At 43.8% G+C, this 12488-nt stretch overlaps 1 protein-coding gene across 2 annotated transcripts in view; it reads right to left on the reverse strand.

Annotated features, from left to right (window-relative positions):
- The window catches only part of SRGAP1 (SLIT-ROBO Rho GTPase activating protein 1), a 255335-nt gene that overhangs the window by 135768 nt on the left and 107079 nt on the right, over positions 1 to 12488 (reverse strand). For both annotated transcript variants that reach the window (XM_070409810.1, XM_070409811.1), the window contains exon 2: positions 2468 to 2663. In XM_070409810.1, the coding sequence (XP_070265911.1) occupies positions 2468 to 2663 (196 nt within the window). The remainder of the gene's footprint in view (positions 1 to 2467; positions 2664 to 12488) is intronic.

Raw genomic sequence — 12488 nt, forward strand, 5'->3', positions numbered from 1 at the left:
GGATGAATGAGCTGTCTTCTTTGCATTCACTTCAAAAAAGGACGGTTACTATAAATGTGAATGCAGTACTGGCTCCAGTCTCCTCTTTCTAGCTCTAGTCTCTGTCAGGTACATTTGACATTTGTTTGCCCTGGAAACCATCACTAAAATTTATTTCTATTCTGGCCCAACACATCCAAAGTGGGGGGGGGGGGGGGGGGGGGGTATTCCCTATGTGGAGTAGTTTTTCATTTGCTTCTGCAAAAGTAGCCCAGGGACAGTTTCTGCCCAATTTTTTATGTAGGATCCAAAGCCACAGAGGGGTGTAAAATGGAACTGCAAGCCCATGGTGAAGGCAAAGACAGGCATCTCTGAATCACCCTCCAATCCTGAGCCAGCTGAGCTGACAGGCCTTGTTGTTGCCTGGTGTGTGTATGTGTGTGTGTGTGCGCGGGGGGGGGGGGGCGGGGGGGGGGTGGATTTATGGTTTTCTGTTTTATCATTTCACTGAGATAGTTTTACTGGTCCTGATTTTAAGCTGGGATACAATGTGATAAGCTTGGTGGTGGGGAAGCCCTCAGTTCCAACTCTTTACCTGGTTGGGCCTCATCTTCTATCCTCATCTTTATTGGGACTAAAGAGTGGGTACAGCCCGACCTGTGTGGCTCAGTGGTTGAGCACTGACCCATGAACCAGGAGGTCATGATTCAATTTCCGGTCAGGGCACATGCCCAGGTTAAAGGCTTGATTCCTGGTGTGGGGTGTGCAGGAGGCAGTGGCTTGAGGATTCTCTCTCATCATTGTTTGTATCTCTCTCCCTCTCCCTTCCTCTCTGAAATCAATAAAAATATATTAAAAAAAGAAAAAGAGCGGATACAACTGCCAATTTGGTTTTTAGTTCCCTTTTCTTTTTCTGGCCCCTGAAAATTTCCCTTACTTTCCTATGTTTCGGTTATACATCTAAAAGAATGTCTATTATATTTTAAGCAGAATTTCTGGGAGTTTTGTGGCAGAAGTATTTGTCAGGTTACCTAGTCCCTGCATTTCCAGAAATGAAAGGCTGTGCTGCCTACTTCATGCCTCCTGAACAAGTCTGTTTCTTCCGGCAGTGCTGCGCACTGCCCCCCCCCCGCACCCCCCCCCCCCCAAACACACACACACACACACACACACACACACACACACGGTCTCCCTCTCTCAATCATAACGTCCACCAGTGCACAATCCGATCTCCGGTCCTTGTTATCATTTAAAAAAGCAGGTCTGAGCTGGTCATCCTGCTACTTAAAACTCCCCGAAGGCTTCTCATGCCCTCAGGATGAAATCCAAACTGTTGAGTATGATCTACTCCACGATCTGGCACAATGTACACTTGTAACCACAGGGCTACTTTCTGTTCTCAAAGCTGTCCCGCTCCCCCCGCCCCCGCCCCCCGTCCCTTATACACGATATTCCTCTTGCCTGGAACAGCCTGCTCCAGTCTCTGACATGCCACCTAGTCCCTCAGGTTCTCACTTATGTATTACTTCTTCTGGGACCTTTCCTTGACCTTCCCTTCCACCTTCACTACAGGATGGACTGCCATCAGGTGGGCCCAGGCCATCCTGTGATTACCCTGTCATAGCACTTGTATACTCTATCTGCATACTGATCTCGTTTTGTCTCTAGGATTTATTAGGAAGTAAATTCCATGACCAGAAAAACCGGTAGGTATTCTTTAAACAGATGAAGCACAATTAAGACGAAGTTTCATTACACTCCATCATAGCATATTTACGAGACCCTTGTTTTAAGTCGGTCTCGATTGCAATGACCATAAGCGTGATGGGGGAGAGGGGGAGCGCTAAATTGAAGCAACCCTTATTGCTTTTTTAAAATAAAAATATATATTCTTATTGATTTCAGAGAGGAAGGGAGAGGGAGAGAGAGATAGAAACATCAATGATGAGAGAGAATCACCAAATGACCGCCTCCTGCACGCTCCCCACTGGGGACCAAGCCCGCAACCTGGACATGTACCCTGATCGGGAATCAAACCCTGACCTTCTGGTTCATAGGTCGATGTTCCACCACTGAGCCACACTGGCTGGGCATTATTGCTTATTTTCATATAAAATCACCACAGAAAGGCTGAAGTCTCTGAACAATCAGCTATTTAAAATTTGCCCATCCAAATATCCACCTGTGGTAGATATCAGCTAATTTCCTGTAATGGAGACGTTTATAAAAAATATGAACTTTATGTTCTTCTTGAATATATAGTTACCCCAAAATATATAGTTATTGGAAAGAGAAAACTGTGAAGAGAATACTACTAATTTAAAATGTGATAAACTAATGCTCATAAATGCAAATGGCTGCTTTAATCTATGGGGTTATGCCAATCAATAGCTTATGAGACAAAAAGGGAAAGTCCTAAAACCAAACAGGGCAGTAAAAAGGCAGGCTATGACCTTGGAAAGGTGAATCTGAGTCAAGCCTCTCTTACTTGTACTGCTGATGATCCTTAGTGCTTCTTGTTTTTGCCATGAACCTTTCTGCTAACTTCTCTAGGTTCCGAGAATATTCCGTCTCGATTTCGGCTTTTTTCCGGAAGAAATCTTGCAGGTCCTGGAGAAGCTGAACTCGCATCTCCGTTTGCTGCTCCAGGCATTTTTGTTGTTCTACCAGTTGAGCTCGAATTTCTAAAGAGAGAAGAGAATCCATCTGATGATGTCACGAATATTACTGAGGTATGCTGGTATGTGCAAGATAAAAGTAATTAATCCCATTATGCATTTAGCGCTGAACTGGACCTCTATGAGACTTGCTGTGTCCAGGTCGGTTCCTTAAATAAGGTATCTGCTGACCCTTTAAGAGAATGAGGCAAGCCTCTGGAGAGAATGTAATAAAGTTAGAACAGAAACATGGGTTACATTTGCAATGCCACAAACACGCATGGAGTCATGAGGGGGAAAAATTAAAGCCTTTCAGATAACAATTCGTAACATGTGACATCTTTGGGTAGCTGAGCACATTGTAATTTTTTCAGCAACATTTTACCCCAACTACCCCTTCTGAGTTTGAATGGCAAAGAAGTGAGCATCATTTCTCCCAGACGCTGAGCCACCACACATTTGCCAGTTGGCACATACCGACACTGACATCTGGTAATTTTTATTTAGTGCATAAATTTCTAGTTTGTAAAACACATAGCTTCAGGGTTTGTAAGGATGCTGTGCCTAAAAATAATTTCTTTCTACATCCAAATCATTCATAACGGGGCAATCCTCGGATTCCACTTTATTACTGCATTCGTCAAGGGCTCTTCACTGTTACACAGTGTTCACACTAACAGCCTTCTCGACACATAATCCTAAGGTGAATCTTTTGACAATTTTAATACATCAGGAACACGAAGGTTGGTCTTTTAGTGATTTAGCAAGAAGACAAAAGCAGAAGTGTGTCATGTACAACTATCTGTAAATGACTGCAACAATGAAGCATGTGTTTTGGAAAATGAGATACAGTAACTAATAACAACTGATTTGTTTTTGTTCTGAGATCCAGGGCTGGCCTCCAAAGACAAGAATATTCATATTGGGAAAACTTTATTTCATCTTTCCCAGCGCAAAATCCTAAAAGTGAGAGCTGAATCTAATTCAGTGGAGTTAATAAAAAATCAGTGTCCAAATAACACCTCCTCGATTTCTATTATTTTTCAATAGAGAATGAGTGAGCTGGTGGCATATATGTACACACTTGCTCACGTTTAATCAAGCTCATCAGCAGCAGGGCAGTCAAGTTCTGAACAGGGAGTTGGAAAATTTGCCCAATTTATTAATAACTAATATTAATGAAATACTACTCTACACCTTCTTGAAGTTCAGTACTCGTCTATCCCCATTTTACAAATAAGAAACTGACATTTAGGGAGGCTAACTATACCATCTAGGGACTTCAGCTAGTAAGTGGCACACCCAGGACCTCTAACCCAGTCTGTCGGTCAGATTAATAGAACATTTCTGCCCGCCTCCCATCCATGCAACCTGCTTGGAGCAGCTGTAGTGTGCCGGGCCTAAATCCTGGCAAAGAAGACACAGTAACTATGAAACAAGGTCTCTACCCCCAATCTAGTTATGTTCCAGGCAAAACTGTTTCGTGGGAACCTTGGCAGAAGATAGGGGAGTATTTCTCAAGTGTCCTCTCTCAGCTTCTCCGTGTCTAGCTTGGGGGATCCTATTATTCATCTCATGGAAGTGTGGTGAACACAGGAGTGAAGACATTATTATAGGCTTTTAACTACCGCGAACAGCATCTGGGTTTTAGTCAATCAAAGTAAGTGCTTTTCAATACAACATTATTATAATCATGTCTGCCAAGCTCTTTCACCCACGGATACAGAACTATTTTTGTTTCATAAAGAAAAAAAAAATCAAAGGTAGGAGAATTTCTCATTCAGGAATCCCAGCAAGTCTTTCAAGATCTAGTAATTTTAGCACATCTTGCTGTGCTAAGAGAAAATAAATCCTTTGGCTTAGGCTGTCAACTGGTTTTGTGTGTGTGTGTGTGTGTGTGTGTGTGTGTGTGTGTGTGTTTAAGCTGCCTTAGTGCCAAATAAGAAATAACAGGGGCTGAGAGTACAGATGTCAGCAGAAGCACACAAAAACTACATGGCTTCCTTCTTCAGTCTTAAATTCTTAGCTAGTCTCTTCCGTGCTGCCTTCGGGGTTCAAAATCAAGGACTAGGGAGCTCTGGGAAGGAAGAATGTCTGCAAGCAGGTAAAACCTCATCCTCATTTCGCAGGAGTAACTTTTTACTTCATGGCATCGGTACTTTTCCGATGAGAATGGGACCCTGGGAACATCTGCAATAGCGAAAATGTTGGGGGGCAGAACCCAGAGTCATGGTGAGAGAAAATAAAATACGCTCCCAAAACTGGAAAGAGAACTGATTTGAGTACATCTTTAATTGAGAAAAGTTCAGGGCAAGCGAAGAAAAGATCATAAGGAAAAATAATCAATATAAAAGTACTGCCATAAAAATGTCTTGTTAGGAAGAGAAAAACTGGATTCCTTACACCACATCAGAGCCACAAGGCAGCGCAATACAGCAGGTCACCTCCCTGCACAGATGGTGCGGCTTTACTCATATGGCCTCACTAGATTTGAGCTCACCTAATTACGGCACTAAAGAATTTACAAGATTTAAAAGTAAATGAGTAAAATCAATCAACGGTCATGTAAATGTTGGTCCCCTGCTCAGCACATACCAAAGCAGCCGTGGTGCACTATCTATCGATCCTTGCGATGGGACCACAGGTGGCCACAGAGCATAGCACCCTGTCCGCCCAGGGACCACCAAATCGTTAGGGCTAGAACGGAAGAAAGCATCACAGTAAGGGGTGATTTCTGGAAACACTGTGAGCCTATTTCCGTAGAAGGAACTGCAGTTTCCCTCCCTCCAATAGATTCAAGGACACTCTTTCAGGGCCTATCCTATTAGCTTTCGTGGATTCGTACTGACCTGCACCAGTTTTTCAGACTCAAGCTTCGAATTAGTTTAGTTGACCAAGCCCTTGTTGCACTCCTATTGTGTGTTAGGCAGAGCCCTAGGCACTGGAGTTACAAAAATGTGCAAGACGGCAGCTTCCTTCAGTGGGGAAGGCAAATCCCAAGCTGATAGTATCAACACACTGAGCTCAGTGCTGTGATAAAGGGATGCACCAGGAAGTTACGGAAAGAGGAGCTGCCCCAGACAGTGGACGAGCTTGGAAGACATGATGGCCTGGAAGATAAGTTACAACTTATACAGCTGTAACCACCAAGAACGTGAAATACAACCCACAGAGTGGAGAAGATATTTGCAAATCATGTATCTAATAGGCAACGTGTGCCCAGAATAAGGGAAAATTTGATTCATTTGAAATAAGGTGTTGGAGGAGAGCTCTGCGGATGCCATGGACCGCCAGAAAGACAAACAAGTGGGCCCTGGAGCAAATGAAGCCTGAAACGTTGCTGGAGGCGAACACAACAAAACTGAAGCTGTTCTGCTGGAGGCAGACCACGGGATATACAAGTCACAAGCACAACAAGGTAGCGTATCTCCTCCCCTAGGATGGCCATCACCAACAGGACAGAAGGTGACAAGGGCTGGCGAGGACGCCGAGACACTGGGACCCGCATTCATTTGCTGCTGGTGGGGATGTAAAACGGTGCAGCCACTTCGTAAAAACAATCTGGCAGTTCCTTAAAAGGTGAAATTTTCATACATACATTATTCATACTAGCTGAGAGGCGGAAACAGACTAACTGTCCATCAACTAATGAAGAGATAAAAATAAGTGTGGCTGTAAAAAGGAATGAAGTACTGATTCATGGTACAGCACGAATTAACTTTGAAAATACAAGCACAGTGAATGAAGCTAGTCACAGCAGACCACAGTGATTCCCTTAATGTGAAATGTCCAGAATAGACTAATCCATAGAAACAGAAAGCAGATTAGCTGCTGACTAGAGCTGAAGGAACTGGGGGATGTGGGGGGTGGTTGCTAAAGGTGCAGGGTTTCTCTTTGGGGTGATGAAAATGTTCTCAAATTGACTGTGGTGGTGGCTACTAAACTGCACACATTACATGGGCGAGTTGGAAGATATGTATTATATCTCAATACAAAAATAATATAAAGAAATACTGTAGTATCACAATTCCATGAAATTTCGGCTGTTGAGATACTTCTAGAATGATAATAGTGACCACAAAATAACTCCTCATATTTCCATGCCTAGTACTTTTTAGTCTTTTATCGAATTAGATAATGCATGAGGCAAGCACTGTAAAACGATGTCTTCATAAAATGGCTCTTGCATCATCATTATTATTATTTAATCCTCACTCGAGGACACGTTTTTATTGATTTTTAGAGAGAGAGGAAGGGAGAAAGAAAGAAAGAAAGAAACATCAATGTGAGAGAAAAATATCAATCGGTTGCCTCCCGTACACATCTGAGCAGGGATTGAACCTGCAACCTAGGTATGTGCCCTGACTGGGAATCGAACCCACAACCTTTTGTTATATGGGGATGACACTCCAACCTGGCTAGGATACTTGATTATTTTTATTTCATCCTGCATTTATCTATAAGCTAGAATAGTAAATTTATTTATTGGCCAGCATCGTTTATATATTACTCATTACAATTTCTAATGCTGCATAGAAAAGATTTACCGAATAAAACATTAGGAGGGTCTTATCACCATGACTCCCAACTGCAAAAAACAGGGCAATCTCTTTTATGCAGAAAAATGGCATCTCGGAGGAGGCTCTAATCAGTCATTATTTAAATCTAGGGCAGGATCTACTAAATAATAATAATAACGTTCTTTTTAACAAGGCTAAAATTTACTGTTTTTTTAATGACCAGTATTTCATTTCTGTTCTACCAGAACACCACCACAGAATGAATCAACATCAATAATCCAACAAGAATAATACACAAAAAGTGTGCTTTCAAACTACTCAATTACTTTGTAAAAAAAATTTTTTTTTGGAGTAGTTCCTCTAAGCTATAAAACCCACTGACTAATACTTACCAAACAAAATGGAAGTGCCTAGGAAAGGAAGAAATGAAGGCATTTCTTGCTATTGCTCTGGTGAAGAGTAGTCCTAACTCTTAAAATAAACGCCTGTAAGACCACAGAATGACGCATATTTTATGGAAAGACTGAGTCCAGCCCTAGCCAGTTTGGAAAGAGCCTTGGCCTGCTGACTGAAGGGTCCCAGGTTCAATTCCAGTCAAGGGCACGTGCCCAGGTTGCGGGCTAGATTCCCAGTAGGGGGCATAGGCAGCCGATCAATGATTCTTTCTCATCATTGATGTTTCTATCTCTCTCTCCCTCTCTGCAATCAATAAAAAGAGAGAGAGAGAGAGAGAGAGAGAGAGAAAGACTGAGTCCAGACTGGACTGTTTCTCTAAACATTACTGAATGCCCAAGACTGGGACATAAAATTGACAGATTGGGTGTGATACTCATGATTATCTATCAAATAAAAACAACATTTTTAAAGCATCACAAGCCATCTCAATTATCTCATAGTCTTGTTTGGTCAAATGTTCCTTATGATATAAAAAAAGTCTACATTCTGTTTGGATGCATCAGTACCTTTATCCACAGGGTATAAGGAATTTTTCCCAACAGACAGATGAGAACCACTGGAATGTCTTTAAGAGGAGAAGAAGAACCCAGTGAGACTCTAACTGGTTCCATCAATTGTTCACATGCTCGTTGCTCCTGAGAAAACATATACAACCTTACAGCCACCGATTAGCTAAACACCAGGTGCAGACTTTTATGAAATGTTCTCCATAAAAGTGAGCTCTGACTTTTTTTAGTGAATGGACTGAATAAGCAAAGGCCGAGTCTTCATTTCTCTCGAAGTCTGAACCCAACAGACCCAGGTTGGAGTTACAATGGCACCTATTACAAGTCACGGGATGTGGAAAGTCACTTAACCTCTCCTCGTTTCATCTTGTAAATGCACAAGGACTGCTGAGAGATACACGTGAAAAGCATGCTGTAACCTGCAAACCACTGGGAAACAGATGGAGATGGTATTACTGCTAGCATCAGTAGGCTTCATATGAAAAATATTTATTGGGTATTTCCTTGTGCCAGACTGCTTACTAGTAGCTGTAAATAACAGACTAATCGTCAGGAGCCCCATCTTCAGTGAAGGGATAGGCAATGGAAACAGTGAGAGCTATTGACGTGCAGGGTATCTATAATAATAAAAGCGTCGTATACTAATTAGAGAGGATGTCCTTCCAGACGACCTTCTGGATGAAGTCAGGGCTGCGAGGGAAGCTGAGGTCCTGGGTGCCTGCCGGCAGCCAGAGGAAAGCCCAGGTCCTGGGTGCCAGAGGGAAGCCGGTGCCGACAGCCGGGGGAAGGAAGGCCTACTCTTGTACGAATTTCATGCATCGGGCCTCTAGTTAAGGTATGAAAGTCAAGGAGCAATGAGAGGTATGGGGTAGGGGAAGGTGTGGGGGCGAGTACTATGGTCAATTAATACTGGAATTAAAAATTTTAGACATATTGGATTACATAAGATATTATTGAAATTCATTTCACCTGTTCAACAGTTTCTTTTTACTTTTTTCAGTGACCATTTAAAAATCTAAAATTGAAAATGTGAATGAACAACATAAACTAACAAACAAAACAAACAGAATCATCTATATATATAAAGAGTCAGGGTCCGTAACATCCAAAATGACCGAAGGCTCGACCGACCGCCAGGCTGTACACGCAGCAGCCTCCGGTGGGCGGGGACCGGCAAGCAGGCTGAACTGCTGACCTCTCAGAGAGAGAGCCGGGGCTGATCAGCAGCCACGCCAGGCTGCTGGCGAGGCCCGGAGAGAGAAGCAGGATCTGATCAGCTCCCTGCTTCTCTCTCCGGGCCTCGCCAGCAGCCTGGGGTGGCTGCTGATCAGCCCGCCTCTCTCTCTCTTTGAGAGGTCAGCAGTTCAGCCTGCTTGCCAGCAGACTGGGGCAGCTGCTGATCAGCCCCGCCTCTCTGATCAGGCCTGGAGATAGGCCTGGAGACGCTGACTGGCATAGAAACCGACCAATCAGAACCAAATCTGGTGAACTGCGAGAAGCCAATGGCTGTCTAGGAGGCGGAGCTTTTGACACTGACTGGCATAGAAACCGACCAATCAGAACCAAATCTGGGTGAACTGTGAAGGCAGAACCTAAGGTGGGGGCTGAGGAGGGGTTTTAAGGGCAACAGCTGTTTGGTGTAAGGTGAAAGAAAGGGGTTCAATTTTTTTAAATATATTTTATTGATTTTTTACAGAGAGGAAGGGAGAGGGATAGAGAGTTAGAAACATCGATCAGCTGCCTCCTGCACACTCCCTACTGGGGATGTGCCCGCAACCAAGGTACATGCCCTTGACCGGAATCGAACCTGAGCCCCTTGAGACCGCAGGCTGATGCTCTATCCACTGAGCCAAACCGGTTAGGGCATGGTTCAATTTTTTAATGACCGGTTTGGCAGTATAGTGCATATGGCTGGCTATCAGTCCAAATACAGGGATTATGTGTTTTTGTCTGCCAAGAGCATCTTCTCCTGCTGAAAAAGGCTTTCCCCCCATTTAAGCAATCCTATCCTATATAATCTATCTATACCAATAAAAGGGTAATATGCTAATTAGACCAGGTCGACTGGCCATCTTCTGGATGTCTGACTTCCTTCTGGACAAAGCCATGGTGGTGGGGGCCGTGGCAGAAGCAGTTAGGGGTGATCAGGCTGACAGGAGAGAGCAGTTAGGGATGAGATCAGGCCAGCAGGGGAGGGCCATTGGGGGTGAGATCAGGCCAGGAGGGGAGGGCAGTTGGAGGTGACCAGGTCGGCAGGGGAGGGCAGTTGGGGGTGAGATCAGGCCTGCAGGGGAAGGAAGTTAGGGGCAATCAGGCAGGCAAGCAGAGGCAGTTAGGGGTGATCAGGCAGACAGGCAGAGAGGTTAGGGGCGATTAGGCAGGCAGGCAGGTGAGCGGTTAGGAGCCAGTGGTCCCAGATTGCGAGAGGGATGTCTGACTGTCAGACATCCCCCAAGGGGTCCCCGATTGGAGAGGGTGCATGCTGGGCTGAGGGGAAACCCCCCACCCACATGAATTTCATGCACCGGGTCACATAGATTCGTAGATACAGAGAACAGGCTGGCAGCTGTCAAAGAGGAGGGGGTAGGGGGACTGGGTGGAAAAGGCAAAGGGATTAAGCAAAAAACCCCAACACACACACACACACACACACACACACACCCCTCATGGACAACAGTGTGGGGATTCCAGATGGGAAGGGGGGTGGGAGAGGTAAGGACAAAGGGGGGACAAATGGTGATCGAAGGAGACTTGACTTTGGGTGATGAACACACAATATACAGATGGTGAATTATAGAACTGTACCCCTGAACCTATAGAATTCTATTAAATAATGTCACCCCAATAAATACAATAAAGGGACAGAGGAAAGAAGGGAGGGAGGGAGAGAGGGAGGGAGGGAGGGAGGGAGGGAGGGAGGGAGGAAGGGAAAAGGAAGGAAGACTCATCTATAGCATAAAGCCCTTCCAGGATATGGGTGAACTGGCATCTCAGTTCCTCCTAAGTGGAATCTGAAATGTGGAATCCCCATCAGAAAAGGTCTTTGAAGAGTTAGCAGGCTTGATCAGAAGACAAGACTTATGCACACAGCAAGCACGGGACAGAACACAGAGAACCAGGACACCAGTTTCAGGAGAAGTGTGACCTTGGAGGAGCAATTAGCTCTGCGGAACTCATGCTTCTAAAGTGCAAAATGGTCACTAATCATAGCTGCCATGTTGCCTTCCAAAGGCAATGAGATGAGATGCGAAAAGACTTCCCCACCAGGCAAAGCGCCCGTATTGGTCAATTACCATAAAAAAGAAAACAGTTCTAGATTTCACGGTACTAACGACACAAGCGGTACTAACGACACAAGCGAAAGGACTTTCAGAAAAGGAAAGATCACAGGCCAACTGGGATCGTCAACAGTAATAGCTTTAGAGGGGTTGGCCCTGCACTGCCTCTAAAAGATACGTAGGATTTGGAAGGCTGTGCCAATTTGGGGAATGAAAATGTAGTTCCTTAAATAAACTAAAATTGATATTTTTGATACCCTGGCCCCAAAGAGTCAGGTCCTAGAGAAGAGAGTTTAGGATGGCTAGACATAGTGTAACCTTTTAGGTAGTGCTTCGTGGAAAATATAAACCCTGAAAGTCTTTCTCTGCTATTGAACTATGAAATCACCAATAACTTAAGCAAAATAAATAGCACAGACATGTATGAAACCAGGATGTTTCCATTCTAAGCTCAAAATCATGGCCTCATCCTAGAACTCCAGGGACGATTAACCTATTAGTGGGGAGCATCGTTAAAATAAATTAAGAGCCCTAACCGGTTTGGCTCAGTGGGTAGAGCATCAGCCTGTGGACTGAAGGGTCCCAGGTTCGATTCCGGTCAAGGGCATGTGCCTTGGTTTCGGGCACATCCCCAGTAGGGGGTGTGCAGGATGTAGCTGATCGATGTTTCTCTCTCATCAATGTTTCTGACTCTCTATCCCTCTCCCTTCTCTGTAAAAAACCAATAAAATATATTTTTAAAAAAAGAAAACAGTCTTTAAAAAAATTAAATAAATTAAGAAACTGTGCTCTCATTGTTTCAGAAATGAAAGTAAAGTCACTTCCACATTTCTGACATTTAAAGAGAGGTTGTATCCATTTTTCTATCTAAGTTTTCATTATAACATCTTCATTTGAAATGACGTTAACCTTAGTATTATTTTAGAATAAAAGCTTACTACAAAAGCATCAGTTTTCATAGCTTTTAAAAGCCAAATATTATATTTTGGCCTAGATAACAATTTCGGGTAAAGTATGGAAAACAAATGTGCACTTTTTTTTTTTTTTTTTTCAGAAGAAAGCTAGCCAGGATAAAAGACAATAAATTAAGGT

This window comes from Myotis yumanensis, unplaced genomic scaffold (assembly GCF_028538775.1).
Source record: "Myotis yumanensis isolate MYYU_CA2020_CCGP unplaced genomic scaffold, mMyoYum1.0.hap1 SCAF_3, whole genome shotgun sequence".
In the NCBI taxonomy this organism is placed as follows: Eukaryota; Metazoa; Chordata; class Mammalia; order Chiroptera; family Vespertilionidae; genus Myotis; species Myotis yumanensis.